Source organism: Typopeltis vanoorti, chromosome 6 (genome assembly GCF_054136105.1).
Source record: "Typopeltis vanoorti isolate ZY-2024b chromosome 6, IOZ_Tvanoo_1.0, whole genome shotgun sequence".
NCBI classification, from domain to species: domain Eukaryota; kingdom Metazoa; phylum Arthropoda; class Arachnida; order Uropygi; family Thelyphonidae; genus Typopeltis; species Typopeltis vanoorti.
This window is the reverse complement of record NC_143554.1, coordinates 86238253-86259812: the sequence shown is the minus strand read 5'-3', so window position 1 is coordinate 86259812 and position 21560 is coordinate 86238253. Positions and strand designations below refer to the sequence as shown.

The window sequence follows — 21560 nt, the reverse complement described above, 5'->3', positions numbered from 1 at the left end:
ATATAAATACAATAAATATTATAATAATATATCTCTCTATTACGATTTTGTTTCGAGGGGGCTGTGAAATATTTTAATTTTTACAAAGGGGGCCCCTGACATCCAGAAGTTTGGGAAGCACTGCTCTAAGGCACCTTTTACCATATCAATCCACCATTTTCTTGGTCTTCCTCTGGGTCTTTTTCCTGCCAACCTGGCAGAGAAGACTTGTTTTGGTAATCTTTCCTCTTCCATTCTGTTTAAGTGACAATACCCCTGAGATTAGCTCTGCTAACACACTTCTAGGTGCTAACAATATCAAGTGCTTTCCTAATATCTTCATTTTTAATATGATAGTGCCATTGATGCCATCTGTTCATGGCATGGCATGAACAAATGGCATCTATTTGTCATAAAGTGAAAATCTGATCATGAGAGCCTCTATTTGGTCTGAATCCAGCTTGTTCTTCACCAAGTTTCCCTTGCACAATCCTCAACCGTTTTTCAAATATACTTCCATAAATCTTACCAGGAACACTCAGTAGGAAAATACCTCTGTAATTCTCACATTGTTTTATTTCCCTTTTTGTATATGGCTACTATAAGAGCTCTACTCCAATCATCTGGAATCTGTCCCTCTGTCCAGGCCTTCTGAACTATGCAGTGCAGCCACTGCAAAACTTTTATACTTCCATACTTGAGCATTTCTGGTCAAATATCAGCTACTGCCTTTCCACATTTCAGGCTTTTGATAGCTTTTTTCTAGTTCAAGTATGGATATGTATTCCTTGATTGCATTCCTGTTGAGTGTTTCTTCCTGATGTGTTGTCACTGCTTGTTTCATTAAGCAATTTTTGAAGTAATTACTCCATACATCAAGGATATCGTTTTCTCCAGTTTTCATGTCACTTTTATCATCTCTAATTCCTTTTATAGCAGTGTTTCCTCCATTTCTGAGCTTTTTTTTCAACAGCCTCCACTATATTTTGTCACCTTCCTGATATTTATTTTCTATGTTCTTGTCAAAGTCTTCCCATGACTTTTGTTTAGCATTCTTACAGTTGTTTCTATATTCTCTAAGACCACAAGCTGACTTATTAACCAGGAATTTTTAATACTCTCCCTTCTTTTTTTTCATTGCCTTTTTAAATTCCTGTGTCCACCATGGATTTTTCTGTCCTTGCAGACAACCTCACCACATACCTCTTTGGCTGAATCAATGTTTTCTTCAGAGCTTGCCACTGAATCTCCAATGTTTGGTTACCGTTCTCAAACTCTTTAATTTTCCTTCAATAATGCTTGTGTATTTTATTCTACAGTTCACATCTGAGAGCAGCTCAACTTTTATTCGCTTTAAAACTTTCTTACATGTTCTTCTTTTCAATATGAAATTCAATTTTATCCTGCTCAAGACAAAATGGTTATCACTTCCTTCCAGTTTCAAATCCTCTGTACACTCTAGTGTATTGCACCAGTGAGAAAACATCACTATCAACAATAACATAGTCAATGAGACTTTTTCTTATTTCTTGTCTCTTCTCCCCATGTGAATTTGTGCACATTTTTATGCTGGAACATTGTGTTAGTAATAACCAGTCCAAATCCTCAGCAGAATACTAACAGGTATTTGCCATTATTATTATTAGATTTGCTCTTTTCTCCAAATTTTCTCAAATTATTTCTGCATGCCTGACAATCATTTCCTACTCTGCTATTTAGATCTTCGACAAGGACCAACTTTACCTTTTTTCAATGTGTAAGTTGCTTTCTCTAAAGCCTCAAAAAATTCCTCCACTTCCACCTTAGTAGAACCTTCTGTGGACTATAAGCACAAATAAGTCTCATTTGACCAGTTCCCTATTCTGATATTTGCCCACATCACTCACTTGATATTGCTTGCCATTCAAGAAGATTAGCCTCGTATTTAGTGTTGTGTACTATAACTACTCCTTTTTCCTGATTGTTGTTGCCTGAATATGACATTTTGTATGTATTGCTTAGAAAGCTCTCACCAGTTTTTATCTTTTTTGTTTCAGTCACCCCTATTATGTCGATCAGGTACTTATCCAATTCCTCAGCCAGCTCCATTTCTTTGCCATTCAGGCTTCTTATGTTGATAGTACCGATCTTGAACTCTGGTGATGTTGAGTTGGGGTGTATTTCAGTATTTGTTCCAGTAGCTGACTTTTCACAGTTTATCCTGATTCCCTGGCAAAAACAACATGGGTCTTGTTTAACCAGGTGACGCCCCAACTGGCATGAAATTCTGCCATGTTATACCATCGTTTTTATATTTTGGTTTAGGTCAATAAGAATACAATTTGGTTGGCTAAATCCCAAATTGTCAGTCCTTCTTCGTTCGTTCAGTATCCAGGTAGATACCTAACAGGGTGCATAACGAGAAGGCGAGGATTGGACATCAGGTCATAAGCCTTGGTCAGTTCTTTGCATTCCTTTAAAGGCTATGTGGAGGTGTCCTGTGAGTTATACAGCACTGACCTTTAAGCACCTCTGCTGTGTAAATTTGGTATAAAAAGGATCATAATATCATAGATCAAAACTATGAAAATAGGCAGGAACATTAAAAACATCAACTGCTTCCCAAATGAAGAACCTATAGACCAAGTAAATATTTCTGCTATTTGGGCATAATTTTTTGTAATGATGGCAAGTTAAATATGAAAATAGACAACAGAATTAGCAAAATTGGTATGGTAAAGGATTAAATGAACAAATTCAAGTGGAATCAGAGAGAAATTAGTTACAAATAAACACCTCATCAAAGACTGAGCCCACAGATGTGAGAATTCTGAGAAAAATTTGGAAAGTGGATGGATAACATCAATGGTGGAATCACATGAAAAATAAGGATACTAGAAAAGAATTCAGCAATGTTAGTATACAAGAATGGATGGGCAATGCTAATCTAAGTTTATGGTCACTTTAGAAAAATGAGCAAGGAAAGGTTAGCAAAACAAGAGTTTGTTACCAGGATGGCAGGAAAAAGACCCAGAGAAAGACCAAGATCTAAGCAGATTGATAATACAGTAACTAATGCTTTAGAATACTGAAAGATAATCTGCTTACAATATGAAGTCCTGACAGATAACAGACTACTTACTTATTCCTTTTCACTCCATTGAGGGCATAAGGCCTCAACCATAGTGCCTCTCCATCTGACTATTTTGTGCTTCTCTTCGTTTGTTTCCAGTTCGTTCCAATCTTTCCAAGCTCTTGTTCTATTCAGCTAGCTCATCTTTGGTCTACCTCTCTTCCTCTTTCCTTTCAAATTCCACTCTAATGCTTATTTAGTTTCACATTTTTTCAGGTTTTCTTAGGATATGTCCTATCCATCTCCATTTTCTGATTGAAGTCATACATAATTGTTTTTCGTTTAGTTTTCTGCCAATGTTCTTTATTAGATATCTTTTCTGTTCATTTTATTTGTAGAATCCTTCTTAAACATTTGTTTACAAAACTTTGCAGTTTTGACTTAATTGCTGTCAGTGTTTCAGATGCAAAGAGTAGAAATGATTTAATAATTGTATTAAATAATCTGATTTTGGTTTTAAACCGATTTCCTTTTGAGCTCCATATTTTCCTTGACATGTTAAAAATTCTTTGTGCTTTCTGTATCTTAGATTTTATATCTTCCTTTGCTCCTCCCTGTTATTCCTGATCTCAGGTAATTAAAGTTCTCCACTGTTTTTAAAATTTTACCATTCAGTAGTATGTCTTCTTTTTGTTTGTTGTTTATTTTCATTTTATTTATTCTTAATAAAACAGTCTAGGCTTCTTCATTTAGCTTTTTTATCCCTTCTTATGTTGTTGTGTATGTCAGTGCTTCCCAAACTTCTGGATGTCAGGGCCCCCTTTGCAAAGATTAAAATATTTCACGGCCCCCTCGAAAAAAAATCGTAATAGAGAGATATATTATTATAATATTTATTGTATTTATATTCAATACAAAGCATACACAGCGAATATTGCAAAAATCAAATGCATATATTACATTTTTTGCCTCTTACCGTTTGGTTCTGAAGACGATGCGGGCTGTTCTGGTAAAATATGAAATACTGTCCTTTTTTTTTTAGTCTGTTTCTGCTTCTTCTGATTGTTCGCGGGATTTTTTTTTTATTTTTTATCAGTCACTTATCCATCTCAGGGTTAAATTTTTTAATGTAGAATAGATCAAATAATATCACCACTTACCGATACTGGCACACCACAGACTGATAACATGAAATTAGTGAAGATTACCTGAATAAGGGAATCCCCAGACCAGGAATATTTTTCTCTTTTGTGATTTTTCTTCCTTTACGGTAATTAAGCCTAACACGAAACAGACAGCAAAGGCAGGTTATTAAAACGTGCATATGATTGGTGTGGTATTAACAAAAGATCACGCAACCGAAAGATAAAAGCATAGCTGACAATTGAGTTGAAATGCTAACTCTCTTAAACCGAATTCCATATGTGAAACTGCTATAACATTCATTATATATATATATATATATTACTTAGTTTTAACAATTTTACGAATTTTAACACGTTCGGTTGAATTTTATTGCTGCCGTGGGAAATCGAACTCATACACACCTAATTAATAACAATAGTTTTTGATTAGATACTGTGTTTGCCCACGCAACATGTGGTTTTGTTTCAGTCTATACAGCATAGTTTCTGTATGAGGGGACATGTGATTCATTAATTAGTGTGTTTTTATCCCAGGGAAGCTCCAAATCTTCCTGTCCCTTTCATCACGCGTTCGTAATCAGGGACTGTTGCTAATTGCAACAGTCTCTAATTGCACTATTTGTTGAGAAATATATTACACAGACTCCTCATACCTTATTCACTGGCATAATAAAAGTACTTGTTTTTATTGCCTTAGCAGTATAGTGGCTGTTTGGGAGGGCATGTTGTTTACCACTGCAAGCGAGTTACTATCTCCCCACATGAACTTGTTTAAGCTTTTTTTCATGTGTGAAGTATATGCGAAACTTTTATTGGTAACAGAAAACTAGCTCGGATAACAGTGATAATATATAATGAGTTTTGATATGTATATAAAGTCAATATCAACAGTCCCTGATTCTGAGCGCATGATGAAAGGGACAGGAAGATTTGGAGCTTCCCTGGAGAGCATTCGAAGTAAATACAATTAACCACTGCTTTGAAATGAAACATATGAATAAGCAATATTTACTAATATTCGTTAAGCGCCGAAATACGAGGAAGAAAAGTTTGTGAACCACCACCAATGTGTGCATTTTTCCATTAAAATATAAAAAATAACAAAAAAGAATTAATAAAAGTTAAATACGTTTCTTTTAAAATAAAAAAAATCTACTTAGTCTTAAAACATTTTAAATTTGTTTTCATTATTTCACACGGCCCCCCCTAAACAAAACCTACGGCCCCCAAGGGGGCCACTGCCCACAGTTTGGGAAGCACTGGTGTATGTGCCACAAAACATATAATTTGCAAAATCCTCGTCAAATAGCTGTTCTATTACATTCCACCATATTTCTTTTGTACTTTTTCATGGCATTTCTCATAACCCAGTCTACAACAGTAAGAAATATTGTTGAGGAGAGAATGCAGCTCTGTATAACTCATTTTAATTTCAAACTTTTATGAGTTCTCTATCGTGTATCATTTGCATTTTACATAAATTTTCTTAACTATTGATAGTTTTACATGGTATGCCATAATATTACATTAATTTCCATATTGCTTCTCTGTCAGAAGCTTTCAAATTGCCTTTTCAAAACTCACAAAATTGATATAAAGATTTGACTGCCATTCTATTAACTGTTGTATTAGCTACCATGTTGCATTTTCTCTGTCAAAGCTATTAAAAGCTTTTTCAAAACCAACAAAGTTGATATAAAGATTTATTTGCTATTCTATTAACTGTTTTATTATTATTATGAGTGTTGCTATTTGATCTATGCATGACCTGTCAGTGCTCAATTCTACTTGTATTTCTCTTAGCTTTTAGTCTATTTCTTCTTTTATTCTTTCTAATATTATTCTTGTTAGTATTTTACTTGTATTTAATAATGATATTCCTCAGTAATCACTGTAATCAGTTTAAATCTCTTTTTTTTTTTGGTATTTTGATTAGTAACCAATATTCCATTCATCTGGTCATACTCCCTGAATTCATATTTGATTAAGAAATAGTAGAGTATATTCACTGTTACATTTCTATCAGCTTTTAATAGTTAATTTGGTATATTACCTATATCAGCTGCTTTTAGATTTTTAGTTTCTTTTGTTTTGAATTTCACTTTTTATCTTTTATTTCTTTGGTGTCTATTTTTAATATTTTTTGTTTTCTTTCTGATATTTGAATTTCTTTTTCAGGTTTTTCCCTATTCATCATCTCTTTCAAGTATTCTACCTATCTTTCTCTTTTCTTTTTATTATTGTTTATTTTATTTCCTTGTTTGTCTTTAATAATATCTTCTTTTTACACTTGTCATTGTTCTCATAATATTATACACTGTTTTAGTACCACATCTATTAGCAATTTCTGCCTCTTCAGTAGTTTTCTATAAACTCTCGTCTTCTCTTGCATTTTCTTAATCTCTTTATGTATTTGTCTATATTTCTCTCAATGTTATTCTTATATCGTATTATTTTTTCTTTATTTCTTTTCTTTCTTTAATTTTGAGCTTTGTGTCTGAAGATATCCATTGTCTCTTTTCTTCTATGCACTCCTAGTATAAATAAAGAAATATATATATATATATATATTTCTTTATTTATTTTTATTTTTTTTGAGCCTCTGTAGCTCAGTCAGTATAGATGATGAAGTCCTTTGGTCGAAAATTATTATTATTATTATTATTATTTGACACCTCCAGGGAGTCCAAGACTCATCGAAGAAGGGCACCTACTCTACAACTCTCAGTCAAGACCACTAAACCTCATCCACCCACTGCATCATCTACACCAATGCATCTACTGTCCACCACCACCACCACCAGTATTTTCACAGACAATCATAAACATCCATGCCCACAGAGGGATTCAAATCCACAGCCTTTCAGCTGGAGAGCCGATACGCTAACCACTCCGCCAACCAGGCCGGAAAGACCTGGGTTTGATTCCTGTTCGTGACATGAGGAACCTTTATCTGGTCTCTTACAACTAAAGGTGAGTTAGCTGGTCTCACAGGGAGGTAGGGGTTTTTTCACCTGGAAAGTCGGGTTTTTCATCCCCCAGAACAGGCAAACCAGCCCATGAACACATACATCCACAGACATAGGACACTGGGAGGCATAGGGCTAACCACTTTATCTTCGATAGTGTAGCAGTTAAGTGAATAGAAAATCCTCGACACCACAAGGTAAAAGAGGAGGAAAGGAATAATAAGAAGATCCCCCCCCCAGCTTCATGCTATATATATTTTAATTTCTGTCCATATTTCTTCAATGCTTCTGAATTCTTCAAGCCTTGTCTGGTCTGAGTGAATTTTCTTCTGATTTCCATATTTTTTCAGATGCTTATACAGACCATTTTTAGTAATAGGAGAAACTTTCTTTATGGTCATTAAGATTAATGGCCATAAAGAAAGTAATAGGTAAAAATAGAATGTATAAAATAAATTAATTAAAAAATATTGATAACAGATTAATCTGGAAGAAAATTTTCAATGGATAGTTAGTAATACTATAAAATGTATGTTATTTATGATACTATCATAATATCCTGAATAATTAATATCAGGAAATGATTATGACAGTGATAAAAAAAAATTAAAATTAAATAAAAAGGCTTCTGGAGGTGATTAGAAATCTCTGGATAGTTAATATCTAAACTTTTATCATATGTGAAAAATCAAATAAGTTTGTATATTTTCAGTTTATACTGTAAAAATATTGGCCATTTTTTTTTAAAGCATCATTTTTAAACATTTCTTATTGCTCAACCAACTATGCTTAAAATATTATAAATAGAAAAATCAGTATTACTTTGCTCCTAGCTTCCTCTTCAGCTTTTCTTTTAGCCATTAATTCTTCAAGTGATAAAGGTTCTTTCTTTTTCTCTCTTCTTCTGCCTTCTCCATCATGTCTTACCCCGTTACTATAAAAAAGTGGAAACAAGGTATATAATTACAATGATTATAGAATCGGGGGGGAGGGGGGGGGAGAATTACATTACTTTTTAACACATAAAAGTTACTCTTAAAAAAAATCTATACAGCACAGCAGTTCTGGTTGTATAGTTGACTCACTATAGCAAACACCATTATATCAAAACCCTCTCACTATAGCAAACTACGAAAAAGTCCCAAATAAAACCTACCAGGCACAGTACTATGCTAAATGAAATTCACTATACCAAACTACTTCTTTGGTCCTTGGGAGTTTGCTATAGTTAGAGTCCACTACAGAAGGCATTTCTTAATTATAGGACTTTAAGAGATGCAGTTATCTTAAAGTCTATGTAATGAAATCATATAAACAGAATTCCCTGTACTTTTATATTTCAATAAGTTCAGTCAATAAATAATATACACTGAGTTAGCTTTGCATTAGGAAACCCCCCCCGCCAATTTACATATTCAGCACAGTATATATATTTATATATATGTGTGTGTATATATGTGTACACACACACACACACACACTGCTTGGAAAGAAATCAACAGACATCATAGTGTGAGGAACAAACAGCCATGACACCCACCTTAATAAGATGTATTACCTCCTTCCACTACAATGACTGCAGTAATCCTATGAAGCATACTTTCCACAAGCATACAATAGCAATCAATGGGATTTTGAGATCATTCTACCTGTAGGCATAGGATTGGACTGTTATAGGCACACATCCCTTAACCTAGGTTTGAGATTGAAATCAGTCTCGATGGAGACCAGTCAAGTGTGATGACATTCTTGTACACAAACCATGCAGTTATAGCAGCCTTATGACACAGTGCATTGTCTTGCTGAAAGAGACAATGGTCAGTTCTGTAGCAACATCACAAAGTAGGAAGCATTGCACTGTCCAGAACATTGAATATCTCTCGGAGTTCCAGGAAAAACAGACCATACCATCACACTGCCACCTTCTAATTTCATAGCTGGGGTAATGCACTCTGGTAAAAGATGTTCACCAGACATTGCCACACCCATCTGCTTGGTAGAGAGAGTGTAGCATAATTCGCTGCTCCATAACACAGCTTTCCAAGCTTCCACATCCCACTGCACACGCAATTTGCACCTTTGAAGATGATGCTGCATGTTGGTTTGAGTAATGTGGGGGTTGCATATTGTGGTCCTACTATGGAAACCCATGTTTATGATAACTGGTTCTGAATGTTTTTGTACAGATTCAAGTTCCAGTCGATGCCTGGAACTGTATTTAATGTATCAGCCAATGGTTTTTACATATAATCCTTTGTAGCACCATCCAGTCACATCTGGTGAGTGTGGTGGGTTGTCCACTGCGAGTAGCACTTGACTCCCTGTGACTGTCGAAATGGGATGGCCTTATTTGCTAAACAGATAGGCCTGCAACATGGCATCCTATCACAATGCCTCTTTCAAACTCCATCAGTTCCCTTCTTTCAGCCATTTCAGCTGAACACAATTGCAATGACTTGGAGGCATCATATTCCTCCAATTTATACCGGCTACAACTACATGACTCATTGCATGACATGATGCACCTTGCCCATGGGGAAGTCCGTTGTCTTCTTTCCAAGCAGTGTGTGTGTGTGTGTGTGTGTGTGTGTGTGTGTGTGTGTGTAAAATAGATGGATATATATGCTAGTTTATTTAATGCGATTGATTCACAACAGAGAATAATAAGACTATAATTCATATTTATTAACTTATAAGCTGATATTTTGCTGGTATGACATCATGCATCTTCAGAGCACAAGAACAGTTGGTCACAATACATGAAACAACAATTTAGTATAACAGTGGACTAGTTTAAAAAAAATTGTGACAATGAACCAATGATGTTGACAATGAAACTGAACTTACTTGTGTCATGCTTTCCTAGCCAATGGCTATAATCCCCATAGAATAGAAAAAATATTAAATGCTCCCCAGAAATTCCTCCTGCCAATTATACAAGACTACAAAAAAGCACATCTAAAAAAGTTGTCTAGAGTGTTTAATAAAAATATCAGCTATGCACCCCATTTAAACCTTATGTGAAATCGGAAACTCAGGACAAACTCTCTTCTTTATCACATCCAGGAGTATATGAAATGTCCTATTCTTATGATCTGACTTACTAATGGACATACGGGAAGAACTGTTGATGCCTTGGAGAATATAAATTCATTTGACACTATCATTATGGCAAGTTGGGTTTAGCAGACCATGTCATTATAAGTCAGAGAGACTGTTTTGCAAATCAGCAGCAGCTTCAAGAGATACTCCAAACTTCAACAAGTATCGGTGTATCAATTTACCAAAAATCTGGGAGACGGTCATTTTAAGATCAAATTAATACTGTTTCCTCTCTTTTTATCCAACAATAGATGGTACTGATTAGGACTCTAGCTCGTGTTGTCCCTTACAAGTTTTTTAAACTAGTCACTCTTATACCAAATTGTTGTTGTTTCATGAATACTGCAACAAACCTTTCTTGCACTCTGAACATGCTGGACATAATAACAGTGAAATACCAGCTAATAAGTTAATACATGTTAATTATATGATTATTATTCTGTGTTGTGAATCAATACCATTAAATAAACTAGCATGTACTGCCAACTGAGAGGCACAAGTCTTCTGAGAGGAGACCTCCACATAGCCTTTAAAGGAATGCGGAGAACCAAACAGGGATTCTGACCTAATGTATAATCCTCACCTTCTCGTGGTGCACCCTGTTAGGTATCTACCTGGATACTGAACGGACGAGGATGGGCTAGCAATTTGGGATTTAGCTGACCAAATTGTATTCTTATTGGCTTAAACTGAAATTCCAAATGATGGTACAACATGACAGAATTTCGTGCTGGCTGGGGCATCACCCAGTTAAACAAAGCTCCATTGTTTTTGCCAGGGAACCAGGGCAAACAGTGAAAAGTCAGCTACTGGAACAAATCCTAAAACACACCCCAACTCAACATCACTAAAGTTCAAGATTGGTACTATTAACATAAGAAGTCTGAATGGCAAAGAAATGGAGCTGGCTGAGGAACTGGATAAGTACCAGATCAACATAATAGGGGTGACTGAAACAAAAAAGATAAAAACTGGTGAGAGCTTTCTAAGCAATAAATACAAAATGTCATATTCAGGCAACAACAATCAGGAAAAAGGAGTAGTTATAGTATACAACACTAAATAAGAGGCTAATCTTCTTGAATGGCAGGCAATATCAAGTAGAGTGAGGTGGGAAAATATCAGAATAGGGAATTGGACAATGAGACTTATTTGCACTTATCCCACAGAAGTGGAGGAATGTTTTTAGGCTTTAGAGAAAGCAAGTGATACAATGAAAAATGAAAAGTTAGTCCTTGTTGGGGGATCTAAATAGCACAGTAGGAAATGATTATCAGACATACAAAAATATTTTGGGAAAATTTGGAGAAAAGAGCAAAGCTAATAATAATGGCAAATACCTGTTGGATTTCTGCTCAGTATATGGACTGGTTATTACTAACACAATGTTCCAACATAAAAATGTGCACAAATTCATATGAAGAGAAGAGGCAAGGAATAAGAAAAGTCTCATTGACTATGTTATTGTTGATAGCGATGTTTTCTCCCCGGTATGTACAGAGGATTTGGTCACTTATACAGGATGGGAGAAGAAAGATTAGCAAAACAAGTGTTCTCTGCCAGGTTGGCAGGAAAAAACACCCAGAGGAAGGCCAAGATATAGGTGGATTGATATAGTAAAAAGTGCCTTAGAAGACAGAAATATAAGATCTGATAATATTGGAGTCTTGACAGGTAACAGACTGATTTGGAGAAAATTGTAGATAGGAAGTTAGTAATGATATAAATTTTTCATGTAGTAAGGAATTTGATGATAATGATGTAAATTTTTCATGTAGTAGTACCATATCCTGTACATCCCTTGGGGGTATATATCAGGAATTTGATGATGATATATATATATATATATATATATTTTGGCCCATAATTCATGGAAAACATATCCCCAAAAGGGCCAGTCTTTATGAAGCAAATGTAAGCTTTTTAACATCACCAGATTTTTTTTATTAGTCATGAAATACCACATCATATATAAATGACTCCCATTTTTCGATTCCCAAAGATGGGCCCTTTCTACAGAAGTGATAGATATCTGATAAGAAAAAAAAGTTCCGAAATTCACCACCAGGGGGCACTGGATGATGTACCAATGTAGATGTAATTTTTCTGTGTCTGTAAGAGAAGGAGAAAAGTAACACAAGCATAAATAACACATCTTTATTCCCTTCACGGCATTATGCATTCAGAAGTTGTATGAGCTGCTCTTCCCGGTATACCACAAATTGCATCCTTTGCACAGCGTGTTCAATGGCAGAATGTAGCTGGTTGGGACTAATATTGTGCACATGCTGTGTTATGCTGTCTTTCACTGGCAAGTTATCAGGATGATCGCAATAAACTCTGTCTTTGAGAAATCCCCAGAGCCAGAAGTACCAGGGTGTCGGATCAGGTGAACAAGCTGGCCATGCAGTGGAAAAACGCACAGATGATTAGTCTGGCTTCTGTGAAATGTTCTCACAAATAACCTCCTGTATCAATCAACCAATGTGTAGAGAAGCCCCATCCTCCATGAAAAAGGCACTGCTATTTTGATGTAGCACAACAAAATTTTTTATCATATCGTGGTACCTCTCAGCATTAACTGAGAAGGTCACAGGACCCAACTGGCGAATGTCCTCAAATAAAAATGGTCCAATGATATAAGAAAATGCAAACCTGCACCTGACAGTAACTTTGGGTGAATGCAAAGGAATTTTTTGAATTGCATTTGGATTTTGCATAGTCCATACATGGCAACTGCAGGTGTTCACAGCTCCATTCAGGCGAATGTGAGCTTTATCTCTCCGCAAAATCATCCAAGGCCACACGAATTCAACTCCACTCAAGCAAGGAATGTTAAAGCGAATGTCAGTCAACTTTAAAAGTCCTGCAGGTACAACTCCCATGTCAGTTATCTTAAATAGATAGAAAAGCAAAGTGGCTTGACTGATTCTTTTCAAGACTTTCTTGCAGACATCAACATAATATTCTATTTCATATTGCTCACAATTAATGGTGATCACTTCCTATTTCAAATCCTCTGCATACTCTTGTGTCCTGAGCTAGCATGAAGACATGACTATCAACAATAACATAGTCAATGAGACTTTCTTGTGTTCATTCCATGCAAATTTCTGCACATCTTTATGTTGAAACATGATGTTTGCAATAACATTATACTAGACCAAAGGACAAATTATGAAAACATGCAGGAACATGGAAAATATCAACTGCATTCTCAATGGAGAACTTATAGAACAAATAAAATGTTTAGCTATTCAGGTACATTTTAAGTGAAAATGGTAAAATATATATGGAAAGAGATAACAATCAGAAAAGCTAAGATGGGTTTCGATATGAATAACAGAAATTAGCCAAAACACTAAATATACTACTATACACTATTAATATTTATTTTAATATTAATACACAACAATATTTCAAAGCATTCACTGACAGGAATCCAATAGAGACCACCCCAGAAAACACCAATCCCTGGATGCTCAAAATGCTCTCTGAATGCAGAAACTTTAAGAGAGCATAAACTCTTGATCAGTACTAAGAAAATTAAATGTCAGGGAAATGTATTTTTCATAAGTGAACTCTCGGTCAGTGCATAAAAGTAATTACTAAAAAAAGAGTCATACGGCTTCACTTCAGTGATGTAAAATTATATAGACAAAGTGGATATTAGATACAACATTATTTCAAAGCTGAATGCTTGTAAACTATGATATAAAAGTAATTACTTTTATACACTGATCATACATTTCTTATCCAAATTTTTTTCAATTCTTAAGGCAGACTTTTGGAAAACTGGAAATAGCATGTGTTATTTCCATTTTCCACAAATTATGGTAGCACTGTCTGGGAGTTTTGATTGTTATTTTGAAATTGTAAGTGGTAACTGGAAATGGTGACAATTACAATAATTTTGTAAGTGCTATCACAGTAGCACTAGTAATCTTCCTGCATATATATTATTTGCTTTTTGTAAATGAATCAAAATTTAAGAGTACAAAAAAATTTATTACTGCCCTTAGAACAAGCCTGTTCTAAGTTATTATAAATGGATACAGAATATATATCATCATCAAATTCCTAATATGTACCCTCAACAGGGGGGGGGGGGTTTCAGGCTACTATGACAGCAGTACACGATTAAGTTCATATTATTATCAATCTTCTATCAACAATTTTCTTCCAAATTAGCCTATTACTTATCAGCACTCCAATATTGTCATATCTAACATTTCATGCTTCTAAGCCATTTCTGACTGACTCAATCAACTTAGACCTTAGTCGTCTCTCTGGGTTTCTTGCCTGCCATCTTGGCATCAAACACCTGTTTTGCTAACCTTTCCTGACATTTAAGTGACCATAACACCTTAGATGCTTTGGTCACACATTCTTGAATGCTAACAATGTCAAGTTCCTTTTAAAAATTTGCCAGTGATGCCAAATGTTCACTCTCCTAATCTTTCTCAGAACTCTCATATCTGTAGTCTCTAGTCTTTAATCAAGTGTCTTATTTCTAACCCGACTTTCAGATCCATAATTTAAAACTGGTTTGAACGATATCTTGCATACTGCTATTTTTGTGTTTTGGCTAAGTTCTCTCTTCTTCCATATAAAGTTATTCAACTGTCTCTCCAACATACCAGCTTTGATTATTGTTATCTATTTCTAAATATAATTTGCCAGACTGTGCCTAAACAGCTGAAATATTTTAACTTGTTCTTTAGGTTCTCCATTGAGAATGGAGCTGAAGTTTTTGATTCATGCCTATTTTCATAATTTTTATTTTCTGATTTTCATGCCAAATTTCTTATAGCTGTTATGTAATTTAGATAGAGAATATGATGATTTATGGTTTTAATGGTGTAAGGACACCAAAGGTCATACTGCACCATATCAAAGGTTACAGCAATATGCAAGGCAAGACAATCATACACATCCATGCCTGCAGCATAAACCCACAACCAGTTAGTTGGAGAGCACGTAGGCTAATCACTCAACCAACCAGACCAGCTTAGTCAGAGAACCTTGGAGAATTGTACTAGATGTGTTTAGGAAGACATCATCTGCACAAAGCAAAGAGCAAAATTTGATATCTCCAATTATAATATCAGGTTTAATGCCACTTCTTTCATAATGCAATCCATATAGTATAGATCAGCGCTTCCCAAACTGTGGGCAGCAGCCCCCTTGGGGGCCATAGATTTTGTTGAGTGAGGGGGGCTGTGAAATAATGAAAACAAATTTAAAATCTTTTAAGACTAAGTAGATTTTTTTTATCTTAAAAGAAACGTATTTAATTTTTATTATTTATTATTGCTTTTTTTTGTTATTTTTTATATTTTAATGGAAAAAAATCACACATTGGTGCGGGTTCACGAATTTTGCTTCCTGCGTATTTCGGCGTTTAATGAATATCCGTAAATATATGCTTATTCATATAAGTTTCATTTCAAAGCAGAAATCTAAGAATTGCAAATATTTCACCTGATATTGGTGTAGCAGTATTGAAACACATCTATCACATTAAATTGTTATTAAACTTCTTTTATGTTTTTAATTTTTTCTTTATTACTAATTGTTTTACGTTTCATGTGCTTGTACTGTAAATGTACAATAACAATATATCTATCTATATAAAAATATAATGTGGCATGTCAAATGTGTATGCAAGATGCTAAAAATGTAATATTTGCATTTGATTTTTGCAATATTCGCTGTGTCTGTTTTGTATTGAATATAAATACAATAAATATTATAATAATATATGTCTATATATTACGATTTTTTTCGAGGGGGGGGCCGTGAAATATTTTAATTTTTCCAAAGGGTCCTGGCATCCAGAAGTTTGGGAAGCACTGGTATAGATGTATAGAAGGCATAAGTTTGATCAATCGAAAGTGACTTAGCCAATCCCATACAAAGATAGCAGGGTTCTCCCCCCCCCCCTCTGGAAATGTGTTTTGCATACCACATGCAGATAAATCGGTAAATTAACTGTAAATAACACAAGCAATTTACAGTTAAAAAATACTAGTGGCTGTGGGCAGTAGATGCCACTGTGTGTAGATAGTAGTGGCACTTTGTATAGTTGAATTATTTAGCGAAGATGGAGAGTTGTAGAATAGTGTGCCCTTCCTTGATAAATCCTTGGAGGTATCACATAGTAATAATAATAATAATAACATTGGAGATAACATGCATCCTTGTCTTATCCTTGATTTTACATCAAACCATCTTCCTCTTCTTCCTTCAATTCTAACTACTGATTACTACTTAAATATAGAACTATGTATTGCTCTGTATAATGTTCCATTTACCCCATATAATTGTAGTGTTTTGAAAAGCTTTTCCTTGGGAACTTTGTTGTATGCCTTGTCCTGATCTATGAAAGTACAGATCCTTATCATGTTCACGTGATTTCTCAACTATTTGTCGTAGAGTGAAACTCTGATCTTGACAACCTCTGTTTAGCCTAAACCCAGCTTATTCTTCTCAAGTTTCTCTTCCATAATTTTACTCGACCTCTTTTCAAGTATGTTTGCATATATTTGACCTGGAATACTCAGCAGAGAAATTCCTCTGTAATTTTCATATTCAGCTTCCTTTTTTTATTCCGTTTACTATGCAAGCTCTATTCCAATCATCTAGAATTCGATCTTCTGGCCAGGCTCTCTGAATTATGGAGTGTAACAACTGCAATACTTTTATACCTCCATATTTAAGTATTTTTGGTCAACTATCCACTATTTCAGCTGCCTTTCCACATTTCAAGTTTTTGATGGCTTTTCTACTAAGTATTGATAAGTACTCTTCTGTGCATTCCTCTTGAAAAAGTTTCTAGTATGGTTCTGTCCCTGCTTGTTTCATTTAACAGTCTCTTAAAGTAATTACTCTAGATATTTAGGATATCCTTATCTTCAGTTTACGTGTCACCTTTTTTTTTAATCTTTGATTCCTTTTACAGTGCTCTTTCCTCCATTTCTAAGCTTTTTCAATAGCCACCAGAATATTTTGCCACTTTCCTGATAATTATTTTCTATATTCTTACCAAAGAAAGTCTTCTCATGACTTTTACACGTATCCGACTCTCTTACATTTTTCTCTGTATTATTTTAGGGGATCTATTGACTTATTTCCTAGGAAATTTTGGTATGCTTTCTTCTTATCTAAGACTGCATCTTGTATTGACCATTGGCATTTTTATTTTTCTATCCTTGCAGATACTTCACCACATGCCTCTCTAGCTGAATCAATCCATGTTTTCTTCAGCATTGCCAACGAGAGTTGAAAGTTTAGTTCTTATTTTCCAACTGCTTCATTTTTTCTTTAATAATGTGTGGGTCTACAGTTTACCAAGAAAAGCTGCTCAACTTCCAATTTCAAATCCATCAGATTTGAAACTCTACTTGAAACTGCCTTCCACTCAAGAAGTTTATCTTCATGCTTGGTGTTGAATGAATATCGCAATTCCTTCCTTTGTTGATCGTTATTGCCCAAACATAACATTCTATACATTCTACTTATTATAAAGGTCAAATGAATTAATAAAATCACTCACAAGTTCAATATGTGAATCAAAACACACTGTAACACATTTCTTATAAGATGTTCTCATTTTTGTAACAGCATAAAACTGTTTAATGATGGACAAAAGTACAGTAATAAAAAAAAAAAAAAATGGCTTATTATAAGAAAAATTCATACATTTAACTGTAAACTTAGTGAAACCTATACAACATAAATTTGAAGAAAATATTTTTACAAATAAATGTCACATTTTCTTTTTGCCGAATGCATTCAATGGAAATGAATTCTTAAGAATATCTTGAGAAATCTTTTAAAGTTTCCTGTGCAACATTCTTTTTTCAATTTTCTCAACATGACCTATACTTTTACAAAATTTATAGTGCCATAAATTTGAAATTTTAATCTGTTAAAGTTGCTTTCATTTGGAAATGGAAAAAACAATGAAAGATTCAAATAAAGGTATAATCTTAAAGCATATTGAAAACATGATAATGTGCTGCTAGAGGGCTGTAAAAGTGTGTAGAGTTGAAAAGAACTCCAGAAAATAGAAGTGCTATTTAGTAATCAGTGCCGGTATTTCATGAATTTTAGTGTTGTACTATTTATTTTTGATAATGAAGTATCTGTGTGATTTCTGCATGATTTATTAGTTGAAATTGCCTTCTTGAAATATAATACAATAGTGGTACTCAGAGATCAACCATGCAACTGTCGACTGGTACAACTAGACGAGTGCTACGAAAATCAAATGGCATTAACGACAGACTTTTTAAAAATGATTCTGTGTCGTGAGTGTAATATGTATGCATGGCGAAGTGTGAGAGATGTGTTTCTGGAGAGAGAGAGAATATTATTAGACCATGATATTAAGAGAATGAATGCAAAACAGACTGAAAAGATAAAAGATGGCATAAATGAAAGATACAAAATGAAACAAAAGCTAGTGAAAAAACGCAAGAATGTAGAAGCGAAAGTTGATAAGAGAGCAAAAGAGAATATGAATGAGAAAAACGGAAGTAAGGTGCAGCAGAACGAGTGGCAGCGAGACTGCAGAAGTGACATAGTGAAATATTTGGAATGCAAGATTTGATGAAACAGTTATTGAGAATGAAAAATGAAATAAAAAATATGCAGAGTGATATTAGGTGTATAGTGGAAACTAACAAAAGTGTGCAAAAAAATAGAATGAAAGAGAAAAGAGTAAAAGAGGTGACAAGTGATTCCAGGATAGCAGTTTATGGAGATTCCATAGTAAGAGGATTAGTTAATGAGAGAGAGTCCATAAGGTCTGCTATCCAGGAGGGAGAATGAATAGGATAATTCAGGCACTGAACATAAACGAGCAAGAGAATTAGTGGTGGTTGTGGGGACAAATGATCTAAGCAGACAAAAGGAGCACAGGAGGATAAATATCAAGAGATTACTGAGAAGGGGGTGCTTAAGGGTCAAAGCTGTATAACTGAGAGAAGACCTCCACATAGCCTTTAAAGGAATGTGGAGAACAGACCAGGGCTTCTGACCTAATGTCCAATCCTCACCTTCTCGTGGTGCACCCTGTTGGGTATCTACTTGGATACTGAACGGACGAGGATGGGCTGGCAATTTGGGATTTAGCCGACCAAATTGTATTCTTATTGGTTAAACCAAAATATAGAATGATGGTACAACATGACAAAATTTCATGCCGGCTGGGGCATTGCCCGGTTAAACAACGTCCCCGTTGTTTTTGCCAGGGAACCAGGGCGAACAGCGAAAAGTCAGCTACTGGAACAAATCTGAAAACAAACCCCAACTCAACATCACCAGAGTTAAAGATCGGTACTATCAATGTAAGAAGCCTGAATGGCAAAGAAATGGAGCTAGCTGAGGAATTAGATAAGTACCAGATCGACATAATAGGGGTGACTGAAACAAAAAAGACCAAAACTGGCGAGATCTTTCTGAGCAATAAATACAAAATGTTATATTCAGGCAATGACAATCAAGGAAAAGAAGGAGTAGCCATAGTATTCAACACAAAATACGAGGCTAATCTTCTTGAATGGCAGTCAGTCTCAAGTAGAGTAATGTGGGCAAATATGAGAATGAGGAACTGGACAATGAGACTTATTTGTGCCTATGGTCCCACAGAAGGTTCTACTAAGATAGAAGTGGAGGAATTTTTTGAGGCTTTAGAAAAAGCAACTGACACAATGAAAAAGGAAAAGTTGGTCCTTGTTGGGGATCTAAATAGCAGAGTAGGAAATGATTGTGAGACATACAAAAATATTTTGGGAAAATTTGGAGAAAAGAGCAAAGCTAATAAAATAATGGCAAATATCTGTTTGATTTCTGCTCAGGACATGGACTGGTTATTACTAACACCATGTTCCAACATAAAAATGTGCACAAATTCACATGGAGAGAAGAGGCTAGGAATAAGAAAAGTCTCATCGACTATGTTATTGTTGATAGTGATGTTTTCTCCCTGGTGCAGGACACCAGAGTGTACAGAGGATTTGAAATTGGAAGTGATCACTATTTAGTCTTGAGCAGGATAAAATTGAATTTCATATTGAAAAGAATAACATGTAAGAAAGTTTTAAAGCAAATAAAAGTTGAGCAGCTCTCAGATGTGAGCTGTAGACTAAAATACACAAACATGATTGAAGAAAAAATGAAAGAGTTTCAGAAAGAATAGGAATCAAACCTTGGAGATTCAGTAGCAAACTCTGAAGAAAACATTGATTGATTCTGCCAGAGAGGCATGTGGTGAGGTTGTCTGTAAGGATAAAAAAATCAGAACACCCTGGTGGACACAGGAAGTTAAAGAGGCAGTGAAGTAAAAGAAGAAAGCATACCAAAAGTTCTTGTCAAATAAGTCAGCTTGTGCTCTTAGAGAATATAGAGACAAATGCAAGTGTGCTAAACACTGTGTAAAACTAGCTAAACAAAAGTCATGGGAGGACTTTGGCAAGAATATAGAAAATAAATATCAAGAAGGTGGCAAAATATTCTGGAGGTTGTTGAAGAAGCTTAAGAATGGAGGAAAGAGTGTTATAAAAGGAATTAGAGATGATAAAGGTGACATGAAAACAGGAGAAAAAGATATCCTTGAAGTATGGAGTAATTACTTTGAAAAACTGCTAAATGAAACAAGCAGTGATGACAGCACAGTGGTAAAAAACACTGACCAGGCATGCAGTCAGGAATACATATCCATACTTGAAGTAGAAAAAGCCATCAAAGGCTTGAAATGTGGAAAGGCAGCAGGAGTAGATGATATTCGACCAGAAATGCTGAAGTATGGTGGTATAAGAGTCTTACAGTGACTGCACTGCATAGTTCAGAAAGCTTGGACAGAGGGACGAATTCCCGATGATTGGAGTAGAGCTCTCATAGTACCCATATATAAAAAGGGAAATAAAACTGCATGCGAGAATTACAGAGGTATTTCCCTACTGAGTGTTCCTGGCAAGATCTATGCAAGTATACTTGAGAAACGGTTGAGAAGAATTGTGGAAGAAAAGCTTGGTGAAGAACAAGCTGGATTCAGGCCAAATAGAGGCTGTCAGGATCAGATCTTCACTTTACGACAAATAGTCGAGAAAGCATGGGAATATAACAAAGATCTGTATTTAAGTTTTGTCGATCTGGAAAAGGCATATGACAAAGTGCCAAGAGAGAAGCTATTCAATACGCTGCAGTTATATGGTGTCAATGGGGCATTATATCAAGCAATACTTAGTCTTTATTTGAGTTGTAAGTCAGCAGTTAGAATTGAAGGAAGTACAGGAAGATGGTTTA

General features: G+C 35.0%; 1 protein-coding gene across 1 annotated transcript in view; it reads right to left on the bottom strand.

Annotated features, from left to right (window-relative positions):
* LOC150105665 (putative ATP-dependent RNA helicase DDX23) overlaps window positions 1-21560 on the bottom strand; it is a 238942-nt gene that overhangs the window by 158870 nt on the left and 58512 nt on the right. Inside the window, exon 5 of the mRNA XM_090394985.1 lies at window positions 7968-8079. Within this exon, the coding sequence (XP_090251111.1) occupies window positions 7968-8079 (112 nt within the window). The remainder of the gene's footprint in view (window positions 1-7967; window positions 8080-21560) is intronic.